We start from the raw sequence: 24084 nt of genomic DNA on the forward strand, positions 1-24084 counted from the left end.
ACTCGAAATGTCGTCTGTCCATTCCCTCGACAGATGTTGCCTTACCTGTTGAACTCCGCCAGCACTTTGCAGTTTGCTGCTTCCCACATTAGCGAGGAAGCTCAAAAATCCTTCAAGGAACATATAGTATCTTGCAAAACATTTCAGTCATTTATTTAGTGGCCCCACCGCAGAAGCGTCTGCGTCACGAGGCTGGAATCTGGTCGTATCCTGAGCTCATTCTGCTACCACCATCATCTATTGTAACATGTGGTGGCTCCCACTGATTGTCGCCGAAACTCCACTTGGATTATTTCTTCCTCTTTGGAATTAAATGATCCTGCACCTTCTGTATTATTCCCAGAAATACCTGCCATTGTTGTTCTACTGTTACCCCTGCATCCCTCATGGCCCCATAGTCCCCTTTGTTCAACTGTAACACTGACATCTCCGATTTACTCTTCCCCCTCTCCAATTGTAGATTAAAACTGACCATATTATGGTCACTGCCTCCTAATGGCTCCTTAACCTCAAGTTCCTTTATCAAATCCGGTTCATTAGACAACATAAAATCCAGAATTGCCTTCTCCCTGCTCTAAGGATCCATCACGGAGGCACTCCACAAACTCACTTTCTTGGGGTCCAGTACCAACCTGATTTTCCCAGTCTACCTGCATGCTGAAATCTCCCATAACAACCGTAGGATTACCTTTACTACATGCCAATTTTAAGTCCTGATTCAAATTGCACCCTATATCCAGGCTTAGTTTGGGGGCCTGTAGATAATTTTTACCCTTCCAACTCCTTAGTTCTATCCATACTGACTCCACATCTCCTGTTTCAATGTCACCCTCATCATTCCTCACCAATAGAGCTACCCCTCACCAGTATACAGCTGGAAAATGAAAAGTTGACCATAAATGTAGTTGTTCAGGTACATATGGATTATGTTATAAAAGGTAACAGTTGCTCCATAACATACAATTTCATTGCTGACACACTTTGTCTGTGATACTTCTTCACAACTCATGATCCATATTCACTGTGTCACCATACTGCTGATGGCATTTAAAACACTTCTCATGTTATTAAATTAAGGTCAAGGTTAATGTACCTTGTTTATTGTCACATGTGCCATTTGAGGTACAGTGGAATTAGTGCACTTGTTAAAAAGACACAAGCATGTTGGCAGTGGTCCAAGTGAGAGAGTACAATAATTAGAACAAAATGCACCGTGGTGTGGCTTCCTCATCCACAAATAGTTTTTAGATGGTTAAGACTGTTTATTGGCATGATTGTGGGTGACTACTTACTAACTTGTGGTTACAGTGAGTAAGTTACTTGTGGTTTGAATTCTTTTTCAATGGGCTTTGACTTGGAGTTTCCTGATAACACATCCTCTCGTGTCTTTGGCGAGAAGTCAACTGGTGTTGGTCGGCTGAGTCATGTGTTTAATAGACATGCTACGCAATTCAGAGTTTAAAATACTGAGCTTGATCAAAAACAAAGCAGTCTTAGAACATTTTATAATGAGGATTTATTAAACTGACATTGGTGCAGACTCAGTCTGAAGAAGGGTTTCGGCCTGAAACGTCGCCTATTTCCTTCGCTCCATAGATGCTGCTGCACCCGCTGAGTTTCTCCAGCATTTTTGTCTACCTTTGGTGCAGACTCAACTTTTTAATATCACTGAATGAGTTTTAAGGTCATGTGATAGATGCAGAATGAGGCCATTTGGCCCATCGAGTTTAATCCGCCATTCAATCATTGCTGATCTATCTCTCCCTCCTAACCCCATTCTCCTGCCTTCTCTCTATAACCACTGACAACCGTACTAATCACAAATCTATCTATCTCTGCCTTAAATATATAATTTGTGGCCACTGACAGCCTCCACAGCCTTCTGAGGCAGAATTCCACCAATTCACCACACTGACTAAAGAAATTCCTCCTCATCTCCTTCCTAAAGGAACGTTCTTTAATTATGTGGCTATGACATAGTTTAGACTCTCCCACTCGTGGAAACATCCTCTCCACATCCACTCTACCCATGCCTTTCACTATTCTGTAAGTTTCAATGAGGTCCCCCCTCATTCTTCTAAACTCCAGCGAGTACAGTCCCAGTGCTGTCAAAAGCAGTAGAAGCAAATTTAAATCCCTCAATTAATTATCTTGTTGATTCAGGGTTCTCACAGTGTGAGTTGTTGATGAGTGGAATATAAATCTTCGTGTGTGGACAGGACGCCAAAAGGACTAGAAGCCGAAGCCAAGAAGCCGAACGGACATCTCGTCGAAAAGCCAAGATGCAGAACAGACATGACACTGAATGGACATGACGTCGAAAAGCCAAGATGCAGAACAGACATGACACTGAATGGACATCACGTCGAAAAGCCATGATGCAGAACAGACATGACGCCGAGCGAAAAGCCGCCGAAGATGACATTGATAGCCATAACGCCAAACGGACATGACGCCAAACGGACATGATGTATCCGTGGGGACGGGATTAGTCCGACACCTTGTCAGTCATCGACAAAGGTCAGCGATTGGTCCAGACCCTCACGTCCATCACATCACTGGCCGGGGGGAGACGGGAGAGGGATGGGGAGCCTTAGCTTACAATTTTGTTATTGATTTTTATTCCTATAATTTTGTTCTACCTTGTTACATTTTAAAATAGTTAAATTATTGTACCTTCTTACATTTTAAAATAGTTAAATAATAAATCTGTTTGTGTATTCTTGCAGCAAATATAGATCTTTTAAAGTGTTTCATACCTATTTGTCATTTCGGCTTCATGTCCGTTCAGCATCATAAATTTTACACTTCATGTCCGTTCAACGTCATTTCCTTTCGGCGTCGTATCCGTTCGGCATCTTGGCGTCGGCTTCTTGGCTTCGGCGTCCCGTCTGGGGACCATAAATCTTTTATCTCAGAACCATAAGGCTATAATGGGCCTGTCCCACTTAGGCGATTTTTCAGCAGACTGCCAGCGACTGTCAAGTTGCCGGCAGTCGCCAGAAAAACCGGGAACTGGAACGGCGACTGTCAGAGTGGAACACACACACACACACACACACACACACACACACACACACACACACACACACACACACACACACACACACACACACACACGCACAACGCAAAGGTGGGGGCCAGGGGAAGCGGGGGGGAGCGCTGTCTGAAATTCGCACAGTGCAAAGCCGAGGTGATACAGACACACACCGCGATGAACAGGAAGGTTGGCGCTGTAATTAAGACGACTAAAACACAGTGTATGTTAAGTCCTTTAAAAGAGGGGGGGAGAAGGGGGGAGAAAGAGTGGAGACAACTTTTAAGAAGCCAGACAACTTTTACTAAGCCAGAGATACACGGCTGTGAAGTTCGGTGGACATTTAACATTACCGGTCGGTTATCCTTGGTTCTGAAAACTCGTGCAATGAAAATGCCCGGTCAGCAAAGGCGATTAACTAAAACTACCTACGACTACCTCGACTACCCATAACTACATAGCGACCCCACTACAACTGCACCTACGACTACAGGATTATCTATTATCTCCGTGGCGACCAATGTTTTTTAGTCGAAGCCGGTTGCAATGCTAGTATCGAACCTCCGGGAACCACCTGCAACCTCCGGCAACCACCTGCAACCTCCGGCAACCACCTGCAACCACCGTCAACCACCTTCAACTAGCATCGCAACCGGCTTCGACTAAAAAATTACCGATTTTTTAAACGGCAACCTATTTTTAGTCGCGGCCGGTTTTTAATTTTTTGAAATAATCGCCGGAACGTAGAAGAAGCGGAAACCACTTTCGACCATTAGGGAGACTGACAAAAACCTCCGGGAACCGCACGGAGACCTTGGGTGGGGCGCAAAGTCTCCAGAGGTTTCCGTTCAGGTTTCCTAAGTGGGACAGGGGCATAACTATGAAACCCTTCACACATTATCCCTGCATTCATACATATACGCGGAGCGGCAGGAGACTTGACATTTTCAAGTTGCTCACAGCTACGGTCATTTCCCCTGGTCTATCTATATGGAGTCATGCCATCTACTGGCCCTGATGGGCAATGCTGTCCTGGTCTAGTTGGCTGAAAATAAGCCAGTGGCTGCCTCAGCAATGGTCACCTCAATGCAGGAGGGATAGGGACAGGAAATAAACAATTCATTTTTCAGCCAAACCTATGGTTTTGTTCCCCCTATGTTAGTCAAATATCTGCCTGGCCACAGAGTTATTGTGTCTCCAGATCCTTCGAACCCATCAGCACAACCTGGAGAGAGACATTTGAACATAGGTCAGTATCACTGACCTCGCTACAGGCTGTGGCCAGCATTTACTAAGAGGAGCTTTCAGCTCATGTTAAGATGGCAACTATTTTGAATGCAAAACCTTTCCACAGGCTTGTCTTCGTGGATTTGTCATTGATGAAGTGCCTACTATTGATGGTTGTGAATCTCAAGTATTGATATCACTATGGTAACTTTACTATTTTAAATGTGGAATTCTCTGCCACAGAAGGCAGTGGAGGCCAATTCACTGGATGTTTCAAGAGAGTGTTAGATATAGTTCTTAGGGCTAACAGAATCAAGGGATATGGTGAGAAAGCAGGAACGGGGTACTGATTTTGGATGATCAGCCAAGATCACATTGAATGGATGATCAGCCATGATCATATTAAATGGCGGTGCTGACTCGATGGGCCGGTTGGCCTACTCCTGCACCTATTTTCTATGTTTCTATGTTTCGCAAGTTGCCGCTTGCTTATGGTTTGCCAATAGTAATTTTATTATTTGTATGTGCCAATAACGTACTCAATTCTAAGTGCCCAACTATAACTGCCCCTAGAATGGTCATGGTGCCAGACCTAACGAGGAAGTAACAAGTGACAGACACCAAAGAGAATAGAATCCATCTGGCCCATTGCCTCCGCACCTGCTCCATACTCGTAGCATTTGGTTATTAATATTTACCCACAGAGATTGAGTTGCATTAAACATTGGGTAGGGACTCATTCAATGGGGCAGATCCCACACATGGATTCAAATGGCAAATGTGCAAGGTTTGTTCCTGCTGTCCAGACATGGTTTCCTGTGCATTGTTCAGACAGCATATTGTTGTGGCAATTTCACAGGCGAGGTGTCGAATGTGTCTTGCATGTTCCTGTTTGTCCTGTATGCTCTGATGTGCATGTCATGTATTTACATTCAATTTTATGCTTGGTTCAGCCCCCATCACACCACGAAACACAGGATATACACCTGAATATTTAGTTTAGAAGGGTCTCAACCCGAAGCATCATCCATTCCTTCTCACCAGAGATGCTGCCTGTCCCGCTGAGTTACTCCAGGGTTTTGGGTCGATCTTCTTGTTTAGTAATTTAACTTATCATTTTCAGAATATCATTGTTGTTGCAAATTGTCATTTAACAATCCACCAGTACATATTGAATTCTATGTTAACCAGATTAAACCGACTCCTGACTATACTTTGAGAAACAATACTAAATGCAGCATTGAAGACACTTGTATTTGGTGCGCTATTGTATGTTAAGCTACATGTACAACCTTTTACCGAAGTCAGAGTGTTGTATATGAATGCGCAAAGTATAAGAAATAAAGTGGACGAGCATGAGGCTCAGTTAGAAATTGGCAATTATGATGTTGTGGGAATTACAGAGACATGGCTGCAAGAGGGCCAGGGTTGGGAACTGAATATTCAAGGGTATACCTCCTATGCAAAACACAGACAGGTGGGCAGAGGGGGTGGAGTAGCTCTGTTGGTGTGGAATGACATTCAGTCCCTTGCAAGGGGTGACATTGAAACAGGAGATGTGGAGTCAGAATGGATAGAACTAAGGAATTGCAAGAGTAAAAATTCCCTAATGGGACTTATCTACAGGCCCCCAAACAGTAGTCTGGATATAGGGTGCAAGATCAATCAAGAGTTAAAATTGGCATGTTGTAAAGGGAATAGGATATAGTCACTAGTTGTGTTAAATGGTCGTCTTCCAATAAAGGCTTGTGAGTATGCAGTGATCAATCAAAGAGGGAAAGGTGAAATCTAAATGAAGTATTGTACATTGTCATTTCTAAATGGTTCACCTGCTTCACTGTATCATTGTCTCACAATGGGCCATTATGGGCTCCACCCTACCTTAGTCATCCGTTGCTGGTCCTGCTTTGTTCTGGCCTCTTCCTACCTCCAGTTCCTTCCCCTCTACTGAAAAAGGGTTCTGACCCAAAATATCACCTATTCCTTTTCTTCAGAGATGCTGCCTGACTCATTGAGTTACACCTGCACTTTGAGTCTGTCACTGTATCAGATGAAGGTCTAGGGAGTAGAGGCAATCTGCTTCCCAGATCAATCTGAAGACGGATCATGACCAATATGTCATCTGTCATCAGTCTGAAGAAGGGTTTCGACTCGAAATGTCGTCTGTCCATTCCCTCGACAGATGTTGCCTTACCTGTTGAACTCCGCCAGCACTTTGCAGTTTGCTGCTTCCCACATTAGCGAGGAAGCTAAAAAATCCTTCAAGAAACATATAGTATCTTGCAAAACATTTCAGTCATTTATTTAGTGGCCCCACCGCAGAAGCGTCTGCGTCGCGATCTGGAATCTGGTCGTATCCTGAGCTCATTCTGCTACCACCATCATCAATTGCAACATGTGGTGACTCCCACTGATTGTCGCCGAAACTCCACTTGGATTATTTCTTCCTCTTTGGAATTAAATGATCCTGCACCTTCTGTATTATTCCCAGAAATACCTGCCATTGTTGTTCTACTGTTACCCCTGCATCCCTCATGGCCCCATAGTCCCCTTTGTTCAACTGTAACACTGACATCTCCGATTTACTCTTCTCCCTCTCCAATTGTAGATTAAAACTGACCATATTATGGTCACTGCCTCCTAATGGCTCCTTAACCTCAAGTTCCTTTATCCATTCCGGTTCATTAGACAACACAAAATCCAGAATTGCCTTCTCCCTGCTCTAAGAATCCATCACGGAGGCACTCCACAAACTCCCTTTCTTGGGGTCCAGTACCAACCTGATTTTCCCAGTCTACCTGCATGTTGAAATCTCCCATAACAACCGTAGCATTACCTTTACTACATGCCGATTTTAAGTCCTGATTCAAATTGCACCCTATATCCAGGCTTAGTTTGGGGGCCTGTAGATAAGACCCGTTAGGGTCTTTTTACCCTTCCAACTCCTTAGTTCTATCCATACTGACTCCACATCTCCTGTTTCAATGTCACCCTCATCATTCCTCACCAATAGAGCTACCCCTCACGAGTATACAGCTGGAAAATGAAAAGTTGACCATAAATGTAGTTGTTCAGGTACATATGGATTATGTTATAAAAGGCAACAGTTGCTCCATAACATACGATTTCATTGCTGACACACTTTGTCTGTGATGCTTCTTCACAACTCATGATCCATATTCACTGTGTCACCATACTGCTGATGGCATTTAAAATATGTTATTAAATTAAGGTCAAGGTTAATGTACCTTGTTTATTGTCACATGTGCCATTTGAGGTACAGTGGAATTAGTGCACTTGTTAAAAAAACACAAGCATGTTGGCAGTGGTCCAAGTGAGAGAGTACAATAATTAGAAAAAATGCACCGTGGTGTGGCTTCCTCATCCACAAATAGTTTTTAGATGGTTAAGACTGTTTATTGGCATGATTGTAGGTGACTACTTACTAACTTGTGGTTACAGTGAGTAAGTTACTTGTGGTTTGAATACTTTTTCAATGGGCTTTGACTTGGAGTTTCCTGATAACACATCCTCTCGTGTCTTTGGCGAGAAGTCAACTGGTGTTGGTCGGCTGAGTCATGTGTTTAGTAGACATGCTACGCAATTCAGAGTTTAAAATACTGAGCTTGATCAAAAACAAAGCAGTCTTGGAACATTTTATAATGAGGATTTATTAAACTGACATTGGTGCAGACTCAACTTTTTAATATCACTGAATGAGTTTTAAGGTCATGTGATAGATGCAGAATGAGGCCATTCGGCCCATCAAGTTTAATCCGCCATTCAATCATTGATGATCTATCTCTCCCTCCTAACCCCATTCTCCTGCCTTCTCTCTATAACCACTGACACCCGTACTAATCACAAATCTATCTATCTCTGCCTTAAATATATAATTTGTGGCCATTGACAGCCTCCACAGCCTTCTGAGGCAGAATTCCACCAATTCACCACACTGACTAAAGAAATTCCTCCTCATCTCCTTCCTAAAGGAACGTTCTTTAATTATGTGGCTATGACCTCTAGTCCTAGACTCTCCCATTAGTGGAAACAGCCTCTCCACATCCACTCTATCCAAGCCTTTCACTATTCTGTAAGTTTCAATGAGGTCCCCCCTCATTCTTCTAAACTCCAGCGAGTTCAGGCCCAGTGCTGTCAAAAGCAGTAGAAGCAAATTTAAATCCCTCAATTAATTATCTTGTTGATTCAGGGTTCTCACAGTGTGAGTTGTTGATGAGTGGAATATAAATCTTCGTGTGTGGACAGGACGCCAAAAGGACTAGAAGCCGAAGCCAAGAAGCCGAACGGACATCACGTCGAAAAGCCAAGATGCAGAACAGACATGACACTGAATGGACATCACGTCGAAAAGCCGCCGAAGATGACATTGATAGCCATAACGCCGAACGGGCATGACGCCAAACGGACATGATGTATCCGTGGGGACGGGATTAGTCCGACACCTTGTCAGTCATCGACAAAGGTCAGCGATTGGTCCAGACCCTCACGTCCATCACATCACTGGCCGGGGGGAGACGGGAAAGGGATGGGGAGCCTTAGCTTACAATTTTGTTATTGATTTTTATTCCTATAATTTTGTTCTACCTTGTTACATTTTAAAATAGTTAAATTATTGTACCTTCTTACATTTTAAAATAGTTAAATAATAAATCTGTTTGTGTATTCTTGCAGCAAATATAGATCTTTTAAAGTGTTTCATACCTATTTGTCATTTCGGCTTCATGTCCGTTCAGCATCATATATTTTACACTTCATGTCCGTTCAACGTCATTTCCTTTCGGCGTCGTATCCGTTCGGCATCTTGGCGTCGGCTTCTTGGCTTCGGCGTCCCGTCTGGGTACCATAAATCTTTTATCTCAGAACCATAAGGCTATAATGGGCCTGTCCCACTTAGGCGATTTTTCAGCAGACTGCCAGCGACTGTCGAGTTGCCGGCAGTCGCCAGAAAAACCGGGAACTGGAACGGCGACTGTCAGAGTGGAACACACACACACACACACACACACACACACACACACACACACACACACACACACACACACACACACACACACACACACACACACACACACACACGCACACACACACGCACACACACACACACATGCACAACGCAAAGGTGGGGGCCAGGGGAAGCGGGGGGGAGCGCTGTCTGAAATTCGCACAGTGCAAAGCCGAGGTGATACAGACACACACCGCGATGAACAGGAAGGTTGGCGCTGTAATTAAGACGACTAAAACACAGTGTATGTTAAGTCCTTTAAAAGAAGGGGGGAGAAAGAGTGGAGACAACTTTTAAGAAGCCAGACAACTCTTAATAAGCCAGAGATACACAGCTGTGAAGTTCGGCAGACATTTTGCATTACCGGTCGGTTATGCTTGGTTCTGAAAACTCCTGCTTATGTTTTTTTCCCCAATGAACCAACTACCTACGACTACCTCGACTACCCATAACTACATGGCGACCCCACTACAACTGCACCTACGACTACAGGATTATCTATTATCTCCGTGGCGACCAATGTTTTTTAGTCGAAGCCGGTTGTAATGCTAATATCGAACCTCCGGCAACCACCTGCAACCTCCGGCAACCACCTGCAACCTCCGGCAACCACCTTCAACTAGCATCGCAACCGGCTTCGACTAAAAAAGTACCGATTTTTTAGACGGCAACCTATTTTTAGTCGCGGCCGGTTTTGAATTTTTTGAAATAATCGCCTGAACGTAGAATAAGCGGAAACCACTTTCGACCATTAGGGAGACTGACAAAAACCTCCGGGAACCGCACGGAGACCTTGGGTGGGGCGCAAAGTCTCCAGAGGTTTCCGTTCAGGTTTCCTAAGTGGGACAGGGGCATAACTATGAAACCCTTCACACATTAACCCTGCATTCATACATATATGCGGAGCAGCAGGAGCCTTGACATTTTCAAGTTGCTCACAGCTATGGTCATTTCCCCTGGTCTATCTATATGGAGTCATGCCATCTACTGGCCCTGATGGGCAATGCTGTCCTGGTCTAGTTGGCTGAAAATAAGCCAGTGGCTGCCTCAGCAATGGTCACCTCAATGCAGGAGGGATAGGGACAGGAAATAAACAATTCATTTTTCAGCCAAACCTATGGTTTTGTTCCCCCTATGTTAGTCAAATATCTGCCTGGCCACAGAGTTATTGTGTCCCCAGATCCTTCGAACCCATCAGCACATCCTGGAGAGAGACATTTGAACATAGGTCAGTATCACTGACCTCGCTACAGGCTGTGGCCAGCATTTACTAAGAGGAGCTTTCAGCTCATGTTAAGATGGCAACTATTTTGAATGCAAAACCTTTCCACAGGCTTGTCTTCGTGGATTTGTCATTGATGAAGTGCCTACTATTGATGGCTGTGAATCTCAAGTATTGATATCACTATGGTAACTTTACTATTTTAAATGTGGAATTCTCTGCCACAGAAGGCAGTGGAGGCCAATTCACTGGATGTTTCAAGAGAGTGTTAGATATAGTTCTTAGGGCTAACAGAATCAAGGGATATGGTGAGAAAGCAGGAACGGGGTACTGATTTTGGATGATCAGCCAAGATCACATTGAATGGATGATCAGCCATGATCATATTAAATGGCGGTGCTGACTCGATGGGCCGGTTGGCCTACTCCTGCACCTATTTTCTATGTTTCTATGTTTCGCAAGTTGCCGCTTGCTTATGGTTTGCCAATAGTAATTTTATTATTTGTATGTGCCAATAACGTACTCAATTCTAAGTGCCCAACTATAACTGCCCCTAGAATGGTCATGGTGCCAGACCTAACGAGGAAGTAACAAGTGACAGACACCAAAGAGAATAGAATCCATCTGGCCCATTGCCTCCGCACCTGCTCCATACTCGTAGCATTTGGTTATTAATATTTACCCACAGAGATTGAGTTGCATTAAACATTGGGTAGGGACTCATTCAATGGGGCAGATCCCACACATGGATTCAAATGGCAAATGTGCAAGGTTTGTTCCTGCTGTCCAGACATGGTTTCCTGTGCATTGTTCAGACAGCATATTGTTGTGGCAATTTCACAGGCGAGGTGTCGAATGTGTCTTGCTTGTTCCTGTTTGTCCTGTATGCTCTGATGTGCATGTCATTTTACATTCAATTTTATGCTTGGTTCAGCCCCCATCACACCACGAAACACAGGATATACACCTGAATATTTAGTTTAGAAGGGTCTCAACCCGAAGCATCATCCATTCCTTCTCACCAGAGATGCTGCCTGTCCCGCTGAGTTACTCCAGGGTTTTGGGTCGATCTTCTTGTTTAGTAATTTAACTTATCATTTTCAGAATATCATTGTTGTTGCAAATTGTCATTTAACAATCCACCAGTACATATTGAATTCTATGTTAACCAGATTAAACCGACTCCTGACTATACTTTGAGAAACAATACTAAATGCAGCATTGAAGACACTTGTATTTGGTGCGCTATTGTATGTTAAGCTACATGTACAACCTTTTACCGAAGTCAGAGTGTTGTATATGAATGCGCAAAGTATAAGAAATAAAGTGGACGAGCATGAGGCTCAGTTAGAAATTGGCAATTATGATGTTGTGGGAATTACAGAGACATGGCTGCAAGAGGGCCAGGGTTGGGAACTGAATATTCAAGGGTATACCTCCTATGCAAAACACAGACAGGTGGGCAGAGGGGGTGAAGTAGCTCTGTTGGTGTGGAATGACATTCAGTCCCTTGCAAGGGGTGACATTGAAACAGGAGATGTGGAGTCAGAATGGATAGAACTAAGGAATTGCAAGAGTAAAAATTCCCTAATGGGACTTATCTACAGGCCCCCAAACAGTAGTCTGGATATAGGGTGCAAGATCAATCAAGAGTTAAAATTGGCATGTTGTAAAGGGAATAGGATATAGTCACTAGTTGTGTTAAATGGTCGTCTTCCAATAAAGGCTTGTGAGTATGCAGTGATCAATCAAAGAGGGAAAGGTGAAATCTAAATGAAGTATTGTGCATTGTCATTTCTAAATGGTTCACCTGCTTCACTGTATCATTGTCTCACAATGGGCCATTATGGGCTCCACCCTACCTTAGACATCCGTTGCTGGTCCTGCTTTGTTCTGGCCTCTTCCTACCTCCAGTTCCTTCCCCTCTACTGAAAAAGGGTTCTGACCCAAAATATCACCTATTCCTTTTCTTCAGAGATGCTGCCTGACTCATTGAGTTACACCTGCACTTTGAGTCTGTCACTGTATCAGATGAAGGTCTAGGGAGTAGAGGCAATCTGCTTCCCAGATCAATCTGAAGACGGATCATGACCAATATGTCATCTGTCATCAGTCTGAAGAAGGGTTTCGACTCGAAATGTCGTCTGTCCATTCCCTCGACAGATGTTGCCTTACCTGTTGAACTCCGCCAGCACTTTGCAGTTTGCTGCTTCCCACATTAGCGAGGAAGGTCAAAAATCCTTCAAGAAACATATAGTATCTTGCAAAACATTTCAGTCATTTATTTAGTGGCCCCACCGCAGAAGCGCCTGCGTCGCGAGGCTGGAATCTGGACGTATCCTGAGCTCATTCTGCTACCACCATCATCAATTGCAACATGTGGTGGCTCCCACTGATTGTCGCCGAAACTCCACTTGGATTATTTCTTCCTCTTTGGAATTAAATGATCCTGCACCTTCTGTATTATTCCCAGAAATACCTGCCATTGTTGTTCTACTGTTACCCCTGCATCCCTCATGGCCCCATAGTCCCCTTTGTTCAACTGTAACACTGACATCTCCGATTTACTCTTCTCCCTCTCCAATTGTAGATTAAAACTGACCATATTATGGTCACTGCCTCCTAATGGCTCCTTAACCTCAAATTCCTTTATCAAATCCGGTTCATTAGACAACACAAAATCCAGAATTGCCTTCTCCCTGCTCTAAGAATCCATCATGGAGGCACTCCACAAACTCCCTTTCTTGGGGTACAGTACCAACCTGATTTTCCCAGTCTACCTGCATGTTGAAATCTCCCATAACAACCGTAGCATTACCTTTACTACATGCCGATTTTAAGTCCTGATTCAAATTGCACCCTATATCCAGGCTTAGTTTGGGGGCCTGTAGATAATTTTTACCCTTCCAACTCCTTAGTTCTATCCATACTGACTCCACATCTCCTGTTTCAATGTCACCCTCATCATTCCTCACCAATAGAGCTACCCCTCACCAGTATACAGCTGGAAAATGAAAAGTTGACCATAAATGTAGTTGTTCAGGTACATATGGATTATGTTATAAAAGGTAACAGTTGCTCCATAACATACGATTTCATTGCTGACACACTTTGTCTGTGATGCTTCTTCACAACTCATGATCCATATTCACTGTGTCACCATACTGCTGATGGCATTTAAAATACTTCTCATGTTATTAAATTAAGGTCAAGGTTAATGTACCTTGTTTATTGTCACATGTGCCATTTGAGGTATAGTGGAATTAGTGCACTTGTTAAAAAGACACAAGCATGTTGGCAGTGGTCCAAGTGAGAGAGTACAATAATTAGAAAAAATGCACCGTGGTGTGGCTTCCTCATCCACAAATAGTTTTTAGATGGTTAAGACTGTTTATTGGCATGATTGTGGGTGACTACTTACTAACTTGTGGTTACAGTGAGTAAGTTACTTGTGGTTTGAATTCTTTTTCAATGGGCTTTGACTTGGAGTTTCCTGATAACACATCCTCTCGTGTCTTTGGCGAGAAGTCAACTGGTGTTGGTCGGCTGAGTCATGTGTTTAGTAGACATGCTACGCAATTCAGAGTTTAAAATACTGAGCTTGATCAAAAACAAAGCAGTCTTAGAACATTTTATAATGAGGATTTATTAAACTGACATTGGTGCAGACTCAGTCTGAAGAAGGGTTTCGACCCGAAACGTCGCCTATTTCCTTTGCTCCATAGATGCTGCTGCACCCGCTGAGTTTCTCCAGCATTTTGTGTACCTTTGGTGCAGACTCAACTTTTTAATATCACTGAATGAGTTTTAAGGTCATGTGATAGATGCAGAATGAGGCCATTTGGCCCATCGAGTTTAATCCGCCATTCAATCATTGCTGATCTATCTCTCCCTCCTAACCCCATTCTCCTGCCTTCTCTCTATAACCACTGACAACCGTACTAATCACAAATCTATCTATCTCTGCCTTAAATATATAATTTGTGGCCATTGACAGCCTCCACAGCCTTCTGAGGCAGAATTCCACCAATTCACCACACTGACTAAAGAAATTCCTCCTCATCTCCTTCCTAAAGGAACGTTCTTTAATTATGTGGCTACGACCTCTAGTCCTAGACTCTCCCACTAGTGGAAACAACCTCTCCACATCCACTCTACCTAAGCCTTTCACTATTCTGTAAGTTTCAATGAGGTCCCCCCTCATTCTTCTAAACTCCAGCGAGTACAGTCCCAGTGCTGTCAAAAAGCAGTAGAAGCAAATTTAAATCCCTCAATTAATTATCTTGTTGATTCAGGGTTCTCACAGTGTGAGTTGTTGATGAGTGGAATATAAATCTTCGTGTGTGGACAGGACGCCAAAAGGACTAGAAGCCGAAGCCAAGAAGCCGAACAGACATCAAGTTCAAGTTCAAGTCCAAGTGAGTTTATTGTCATGTGTCCCTGTATAGGACAATGAAATTCTTGCTTTGCTTAAGCACACAGAAAATAGTAGGCATTTACTACAGAACAGATAAATGTGTCCATATACCATGATATAAATATATACACACATGAATAAATAAACTGGTAGTGCAAATAACAGAAAGTGGTTGCTAATAATCAGAGTTTTGTCCGAGCCAGGTTTAATAACCTGATGGCTGAGGGGAATTAGCTATTCCTGAACCTGGTTGTTGCAGTCTTCAGGCTCCTGTACCTTCTACCTGAAGGTAGCAGGGAGATCAGTGTGTGGCCAGGATGGTGTGGGTCTTTGATGATACTGCCAGCCTTTTTGAGGCAGCGACTGCGATAAATCCCCTCGATGGAAGGAAGGTCAGAGCCAATGATGGACTGGGCAGTGTTTACTACTTTTTGTAATCTTTTCCTCTCCAGGGCGCTCAAATTTCCGAACCAAGCCACGATGCAACCGGTCAGCATGCTCTCTACTGTGCACCTGTAGAAGTTAGAGAGAGTCTTCCTTGACAATCCGACTCTCCGTAATCTTCTCAGGAAGTAGAGGCGCTGATGAGCTTTTTTGATAATTGCGTTCGTGTTCTCGGACCAGGAAAGATCTTCAGAGATGTGCACCCCCAGGAATAGCCACGTCGAAAAGCCAAGATGCAGAACAGACATGACACTGAATGGACATGACGTTGAAAAGCCGCCGAAGATGACATTGATAGCCATAACGCCGAACGGACATGACGCCAAACAGACATGATGTATCCGTGGGGAACGGGATTAGTCCGACACCTTGTCAGTCATCGACAAAGGTCAGCGATTGGTCCAGACCCTCACGTCCATCACATCACTGGCCGGGGGGAGACGGGAAAGGGATGGGGAGCCTTAGCTTACAATTTTGTTATTGATTTTTATTCCTATAATTTTGTTCTACCTTGTTACATTTTAAAATAGTTAAATTATTGTACCTTCTTACATTTTAAAATAGTTAAATAATAAATCTGTTTGTGTATTCTTGCAGCAAATATAGATCTTTTAAAGTGTTTCATACCTATTTGTCATTTCGGCTTCATGTCCGTTCAGCATCATATATTTTACACTTCATGTCCGTTCAACGTCATTTCCTTTCGGCGTCGTATCCGTTCGGCATCTTGGCGTCGGCTTCTTGGCTTCGGCGTCCCGTCTGGGTACCATAAATCTTTTATCTCAGAACCATAAGGCTATAATGGGCCTGTCCCACTTAGGCGATTTTTCAGCAGACTGCCAGCGACTGTCAAGTTGCCGGCAGTCGCCAGAAAAACCGGGAACTGGAACGGCGACTGTCAGAGTGGAACACACACACACACACACACACACACACACACACACACACACACACACACACACACACACACACGCACGCACACCACACCACAGCACACGCACACACACATGTACAACGCAAATGGTGGGGGCCAGGGGAAGCGGGGGGGAGCGCTGTCTGAAATTCGCACAGTGCAAAGCCGAGGTGATACAGACACACACCGCGATGAACAGGAAGGTTGGCGCTGTAATTAAGACGACTAAAACACAGTGTATGTTAAGTCCTTTAAAAGAGGGGGGGAGAAGGGGGGAGAAAGAGTGGAGACAACTTTTACTAAGCCAGAGATACACAGCTGTGAAGTTCGGCGGACATTTTGCATTATCAGTCGGTTATCCTTGGTTCTGAAAACTCCTGCTTATGTTTTTTCCCCAATAAACTAAACTACCTACGACTACCTCGACTACCCATAACTACATGGCGACCCCACTACAACTGCACCTACGACTACAGGATTATCTATTATCTCCGTGGCGACCAATGTTTTTTAGTCGAAGCCGGTTGCAATGCTAGTATCGAACCTCCGGCAACCACCTGCAACCTCCGGCAACCACCTGCAACCTCCGGCAACCACCTGCAACCTCCGGCAACCACCTGCAACCTCCGGCAACCACCTGCAACCTCCGGCAACCACCTGCAACCTCCGGCAACCACCTTCAACTAGCATCGCAACCGGCTTCGACTAAAAAATTACCGATTTTTAAAACGGCAACCTATTTTTAGTCGCGGCCGGTTTTGAATTTTTTGAAATAATCGCCGGAACGTAGAAGAAGCGGAAACCACTTTCGACCATTAGGGAGACTGACAAAAACCTCCGGGAACCGCACGGAAACCTTGGGTGGGGCGCAAAGTCTCCAGAGGTTTCCGTTCAGGTTTCCTAAGTGGGACAGGGGCATAACTATGAAACCCTTCACACATTAACCCTGCATTCATACATATATGCGGAGCAGCAGGAGCCTTGACATTTTCAAGTTGCTCACAGCTATGGTCATTTCCCCTGGTCTATCTATATGGAGTCATGCCATCTACTGGCCCTGATGGGCAATGCTGTCCTGGTCTAGTTGGCTGAAAATAAGCCAGTGGCTGCCTCAGCAATGGTCACCTCAATGCAGGAGGGATAGGGACAGGAAATAAACAATTCATTTTTCAGCCAAACCTATGGTTTTGTTCCCCCTATGTTAGTCAAATATCTGCCTGGCCACAGAGTTATTGTGTCCCCAGATCCTTCGAACCCATCAGCACATCCTGGAGAGAGACATTTGAACATAGGTCAGTATCACTGACCTCGCTACAGGCTGTGGCCAGCATTTACTAAGAGGAGCTTTCAGCTCATGTTAAGATGGCAACTATTTTGAATGCAAAACCTTTCCACAGGCTTGTCTTCGTGGATTTGTCATTGATGAAGTGCCTACTATTGATGGTTGTGAATCTCAAGTATTGATATCACTATGGTAACTTTACTATTTTAAATGTGGAATTCTCTGCCACAGAAGGCAGTGGAGGCCAATTCACTGGATGTTTTCAAGAGAGTGTTAGATATAGTTCTTAGGGCTAACAGAATCAAGGGATATGGTGAGAAAGCAGGAACGGGGTACTGATTTTGGATGATCAGCCAAGATCATATTGAATGGATGATCAGCCATGATCATATTAAATGGCGGTGCTGACTCGATGGGCCGGTTGGCCTACTCCTGCACCTATTTTCTATGTTTCTATGTTTCGCAAGTTGCCGCTTGCTTATGGTTTGCCAATAGTAATTTTATTATTTGTATGTGCCAATAACGTACTCAATTCTAAGTGCCCAACTATAACTGCCCCTAGAATGGTCATGGTGCCAGACCTAACGAGGAAGTAACAAGTGACAGACACCAAAGAGAATAGAATCCATCTGGCCCATTGCCTCCGCACCTGCTCCATACTCGTAGCATTTGGTTATTAATATTTACCCACAGAGATTGAGTTGCATTAATCATTGGGTAGGGACTCATTCAATGGGGCAGATCCCACACATGTATTCAAATGGCAAATGTGCAAGGTTTGTTCCTGCTGTCCAGACATGGTTTCCTGTGCATTGTTCAGACAGCATATTGTTGTGACAATTTCACAGGCGAGGTGTTGAATGTGTCTTGCATGTTCCTGTTTGTTCTGTATGCTTTGATGTGCACATGATGTGTATGTCATTTTACATTCAATTTTATGCTTGGTTCAGCCCCCATCACGCCACGAAACACAGGATATACACCTGAATATTTAGTTTAGAAGGGTCTCAACCCGAAACATCATCCATTCCTTCTTGCCAGAGATGCTGCCTGTCCCGCTGAGTTACTCCAGGGTTTTGGGTCGATCTTCTTGTTTAGTAATTTAACTTATCATTTTCAGAATATCATTGTTGTTGCAAATTGTCATTTAACAATCCACCAGTACATATTGAATTCTATGTTAACCAGATTAAACCGACTCCTGACTATACTTTGAGAAACAATACTAAATGCAGCATTGAAGACACTTGTATTTGGTGCGCTATTGTATGTTAAGCTACATGTACAACCTTTTACCGAAGTCAGAGTGTTGTATATGAATGCGCGAAGTATAAGGAATAAAGTGGATGAGCATGAGGCTCAGTTAGAAATTGGCAATTATGATGTTGTGGGAATTACAGAGACATGGCTGCAAGAGGGCCAGGGTTGGGAACTGAATATTCAAGGGTATATCTCCTATGCAAAACACAGACAGGTGGGCAGAGGGGGTGGAGTAGTTCTGTTGGTGTGGAATGAAATTCAGTCCCTTGCAAGGGGTGACATTGAAACAGGAGATGTCAAAATGGATAGAACTAAGGAATTGCAAGAGTAAAAAGACCCTAATGGGACTTATCTACAGGCCCCCAAACAGTAGTCTGGATATAGGGTGCAAGATCAATCAAGAGTTAAAATTGGCATGTTGTAAAGGGAATGCTACAGTTGTTATGGGAGATTTCAACATGCAGGTAGACTGGGAAAATCAGGTTGGTACTGGACCCCAAGAAAGGGAGCCTACAAGGGAGAAGACAATTCTGGATTTAGTGTTGTGTAATGAACCAGATTTGATAGGGAATATGAGGTTAAAGGGGCTGTCCCACTGCGACGACCTAATCCACGAGTTAAGAAGAGTGCCTTCGCCCTTCAACCTCGAGGGAACTCGCCTGGAAAACCTCGAACTGGATCGACCGTCCCCGTTGAAACCACGAGCTAGATTGACCGACTGCACACGCTCACACACACACACGCACACGCTCACAGCACACGTACGTACCACGTATACACACACACGTACATCGTACTACACACACACACAGCACACACACCCAGCACACCAGACCCACACACAGACTCACAGCACACGCAGCACACACGCACACACTACAGTACACTACACCACGCCACACCACACACGACACACACACACACACCCACACCCCACACACAGGACACACGCCACACAGGACGCCACACAGCAGCACACAGCACAGCACACGTACACTCCACGTACACCCACACACACACACACACACACACACACACACACACACACACACACACACACACACACACACACATTGCAAAGACAGGGGCCAGGGAAAGCGGGGGAGCGCTGTCTGAAATTCATACCCACCATGAAGAGGAAGGTAAACAGCTGCCAGTGTACAATAAGTCCTTTGAAGGGGGGGGGGGGGGGGGAAGAAGTGGAGAGAGGGGGAGAGAAGGGGGGGGAGAACAAGGGAGAAGGATTGGAGACACTTTAAAGAAATATAATAATGTTTAGCGGCCATTTTACCTACCGGTCGGTTTTCCCTGGTCCTGAAAACTCCAATGAACCAATCAAAATGCCCGGTCAGCGAAGGAGATTGCCAATGGCTGCCCTCGACTGCCTGTAAGTAAATAGCGACCCTACTCCATTGCATTACGAGTCAAAAAGAACCATGCCGACAAAATTTTGCGCGAGGAAATTTTTCAACATGCTGAGGCCGCGAGTATTCGGTAACTTCCCTCGAGCATGAAGGAAAGTTCCAGTGACCTCATAGGGCCTCGTGTTGACCACGCTGCGAGTTTGAGTCGAGGGCAAACTCATCTAAACTCACAGATTAGGTTGCCACAGTGGGACAGCCCCTTCAGGAGCAATAAGGGGGTAGTGACCATAATATGATTTTTATTCTACAATTTGAGAGGGAGAAGGGTAAATCGGAGGTGTCAGTACTACAGTTGAACAAAGGGGACTATGGAGCCATGAGGGAGGAGCTGGCCAGTTGACTGGACAGATACCCTAGCAGAGATGGCAGTGGAACAACAATGGCAGGTATTTCTGGGAATAATACAGAAGGTACACGATCAGTTCATTCCAAAGAGGAAGAAAGATTCCAAGGGGAGTAAGGGGTGACCGTGGCTGATAAGGGAAGTCAGGGACAGTATAAAAATTAAAGACAAGAAGTACAACATAGCAAAGATGAGCGGGAAGCAAGAGGATTGGGTAATGTTTAAAGAGCAACAGAAGATAACAAAAAGGTAATACAGGGAGAAAAGATGAGGTACGAAGGTAAGCTAGCCAAGAATATAAGGGAGGGTAGCAAAAGCTTGATTAGGTATGTGAAGAGGGAAAACATTAGTTAAGACCAAAGTTGGACCCTTGAAGATTGAAAAGGATGAATTTATTATGGGGAACACGGAAATGGCAGATGGGTTGAACAGGTACTTTGGGTCCGTCTTCACTATGGAGGACACAATCTTCCTGATGTACTAGTGGCCAGAGGATCTGGGGTGATGGAGGAACTGAAGGAAATCCACATTAGGCAGGAAACGGTGTTGGGTAGACTGATGGGACTGAAGGCTGATAAATCCCCAGGGCCTGATGGTCTGCATCCCAGGGTACTTAAGGAAGAGGCTCTAGAAATCGTGGACGCATTGGTGATAATTTTCCAATGTTCTATAGATTCAGGATCGGTTCCTGTGGATTGGAGGGTAGCTAATGTTATCCCACTTTTTAAGAAAGGCGGGAGAGAGAAAACAGGAAATTATAGACCAGTTAGCCTGACATCGATGGTGGGGAAGATGCTGGAGTCAATCATTAAAGATGAAATAGCGGCACATTTGGATAGCAGTAACAGGATCGGTCCAGGATCAGTCCGAGTCAGTATGGATTTATGATGGGGGAATCATGCTTGACTAATTTTCTGGAAATTTTTGAGGGTGTTACTAGGAAAGTGGACAAGGGAGAGCCAATGGATGTAGTGTACCTGGACTTTCAGAAAGAATGCAGTTTAATATGGATAAATGTGAGGTAGCAAAACAGGAAGGCAGATTATTATCTAAATGTTGTCAAGTTGGGAAAAGGGGAAGTACAACGGGGTCTGGGGTCCTTGTTCATCAGTCAAAGAAAGTAAGCATGCAGGTGCAACAGTCAGTGAAGAAAGCAAAAGGCATGTTAGCCTTCAAAACAAGAGGAGTTGAGTATTGGAGCAACGAGATCCTTCTGTAGTTGTACAGAGCCTTAGTGAGACCACACCTGGAGTATTGTGTGCAGTTTTGGTCTCCAAATTTGAGGAAGAACATTCTTGCTATTGAGGGAGTGCAGCGTAGGTTCACAAGGTTAATTCCCAGGATGGCGGGACTGTCATATGCTGAGAGAATGGAGCAGCTGGGCTTGTACACTCTGGAGTTTAGAAGGATGAGAGGCGATCTTATTGAAACATGTAATATTATTAAAGGTTTGGACACGCTAGAGGCAGGGATGTTGAGGGAGTCCAGAACCAGGTGCCAACTCCTCTTGTTATGAAGTTTAGAATAAGGGGTAAGCCATTTAGAACAGAGATGAGGAAACACTTTATCACACAGAGAGTCTGTGGAATTCTCTGCCTCGGAGGATGGTGGAGGCAGGTTCTCTGGATACTTTCAAGAGAGAGCTCGATAGGGCTCTTAAAGATAGTGGAGTCAGGGGATATGGGGAGAAGACAGGAACGGGGTACTGATTGGGGATGATCAGCCATGATCACATTGAATGGCGGTGCTGGCTCGAAGGGCCAAATGACCTACTCCAGCACCTATTGTCTATTGTCTATTCCCCTCCTATGTTACAGGTATTTTGCTTTTCACAAGTGGTTTAATCAATTATGCAAAAGCTCGGAAAGTAGCTTCAAGGATCGCCAGTTTGAAAAAGTCCAGGTTCCTTTTCATCTACTGATGGTAAGAACTGATAGTCACAACTTTCCAAACTATGTGGGTGTATGGATTGTATTTTGTGGGAATGGTAATTATCTGTCAATAAACTGTGAAAATCGGGGACATTGCGTGCAAACGTTGCTTGTCTAAGGCCAACAGTATTATAAAGGACCCCACACATCTCCATCATGGACTGTTCACTCTGCTGCCCTTCGGGCAAAAGATATCGTATAATAAGGAGCAGAACGGCCAGGTTTTGCAACAGCTTCTTACCCCGAGCCATCAGACTCTTGAATTCCATATAATGTGCCGACACTATTATCTATTTTATCTTTTTATCCATTTTATCTTTTTATCCATTTTATCCTTTTGTTATTTTATGTTGCACTGTGAGCCAGATGCAACGAAATTTCGTTCAAACTTGCATTTATTGGTGTATTTCTGAATGACAATAAGGTCTTTGATTGATTGATTGATTGATTGATTGATTGATTGATTGATTGATTGATTGATTGGTTGATTGATTGATTGATTGAGTGATTGATTGATTGATTGATTGATTGATTGATTGATTGATTGATTGATTGATTGATTGATTGATTGATTGATTGATTGATTGAAAGGTTTACTTCTGTACGCTGAAGAATTCTGCTCTTCTCAGGCAAAAAGGAAATCAAACTGAGAGATATCCATACAGCGGACTGAGTGACAGTGCAGTGTCAATATCTTGCATTGGACACCTTGTGGCACTCTGAATCCTATTGTGCAATGTTGCCTTCAGCTATTGGCTTATTACTTCAGTTTTGCGGGCACTGTTGTAAGGCCTTAAAAGCTATTGGCACAGTCCTAATCTATGACTTAATATTGGAAACCTGGAGGCTACAGTGCATTGACACTGATCTTTCACGACTGCCAAATAATTAGTAAGATGAATGTGTTGACGTATCTAATGTGCAGCTGAAAGATCCTCCGCAGCTTTGAAACTTTAACATAAAACAGACCACTTTAATTGTTAAACTCGTTTGTGTTTTAGTATCATGGTAAGCACAAAGTTTCCCTGAAACTTTCCCCAGATTAATATACTCTTAAATTTGATATCAATTCATTTTTACAGATGTGGACTGATGTTATAGGAAGTCAACATTGCAGATTTATAGAGATCAGACAAATTTATTATGGAATATGGAATCAGGAGAGATGGAAAATAAGTAATCTTAATCATTTTGGGTAATTGTCAAAGTGCCTCCTTTATGATGAGCACATAGGTTCTTTCCCAAGCTGTCTTCCAGGTGATAAATTGAATACAAGATACAGATTGTGTTCTTTAGACTTTCGAGATACAGTCCAAAACAGGGCCTTTGCCTACAGAGTCCACACCGACCGGTGATCACCGCATACACTAACACTATCCTCCATGCTAGGGACATTTTTCAACTTACCAAAGCCAATTAACCTACAAATCTGTACGTCTTTGTACTGTAGGAGGAAGCCAGAGCCCCCAGAGAAAACCCACGCAGTCACAGAGAGAACGTACTAATTCCATACAGACAGCACTCATAGTCAGGATCGAACCTGGGCCGCTGGCTTTGTAAG

The 24084-nt window shown here is 43.9% G+C and overlaps 1 protein-coding gene across 1 annotated transcript in view; it reads left to right on the plus strand.

Moving 5' to 3' along the window:
- LOC116968737 (NEDD4 family-interacting protein 1-like) overlaps positions 1 to 24084 on the plus strand; it is an 82286-nt gene that overhangs the window by 46360 nt on the left and 11842 nt on the right. Inside the window, exon 5 of the mRNA XM_033015584.1 lies at positions 22410 to 22515. Within this exon, the coding sequence (XP_032871475.1) occupies positions 22410 to 22513 (104 nt within the window). The 3' untranslated portion in view covers positions 22514 to 22515. The remainder of the gene's footprint in view (positions 1 to 22409; positions 22516 to 24084) is intronic.

Source organism: Amblyraja radiata, chromosome 1 (assembly GCF_010909765.2).
Source record: "Amblyraja radiata isolate CabotCenter1 chromosome 1, sAmbRad1.1.pri, whole genome shotgun sequence".
Classification (NCBI taxonomy): Eukaryota; Metazoa; Chordata; class Chondrichthyes; order Rajiformes; family Rajidae; genus Amblyraja; species Amblyraja radiata.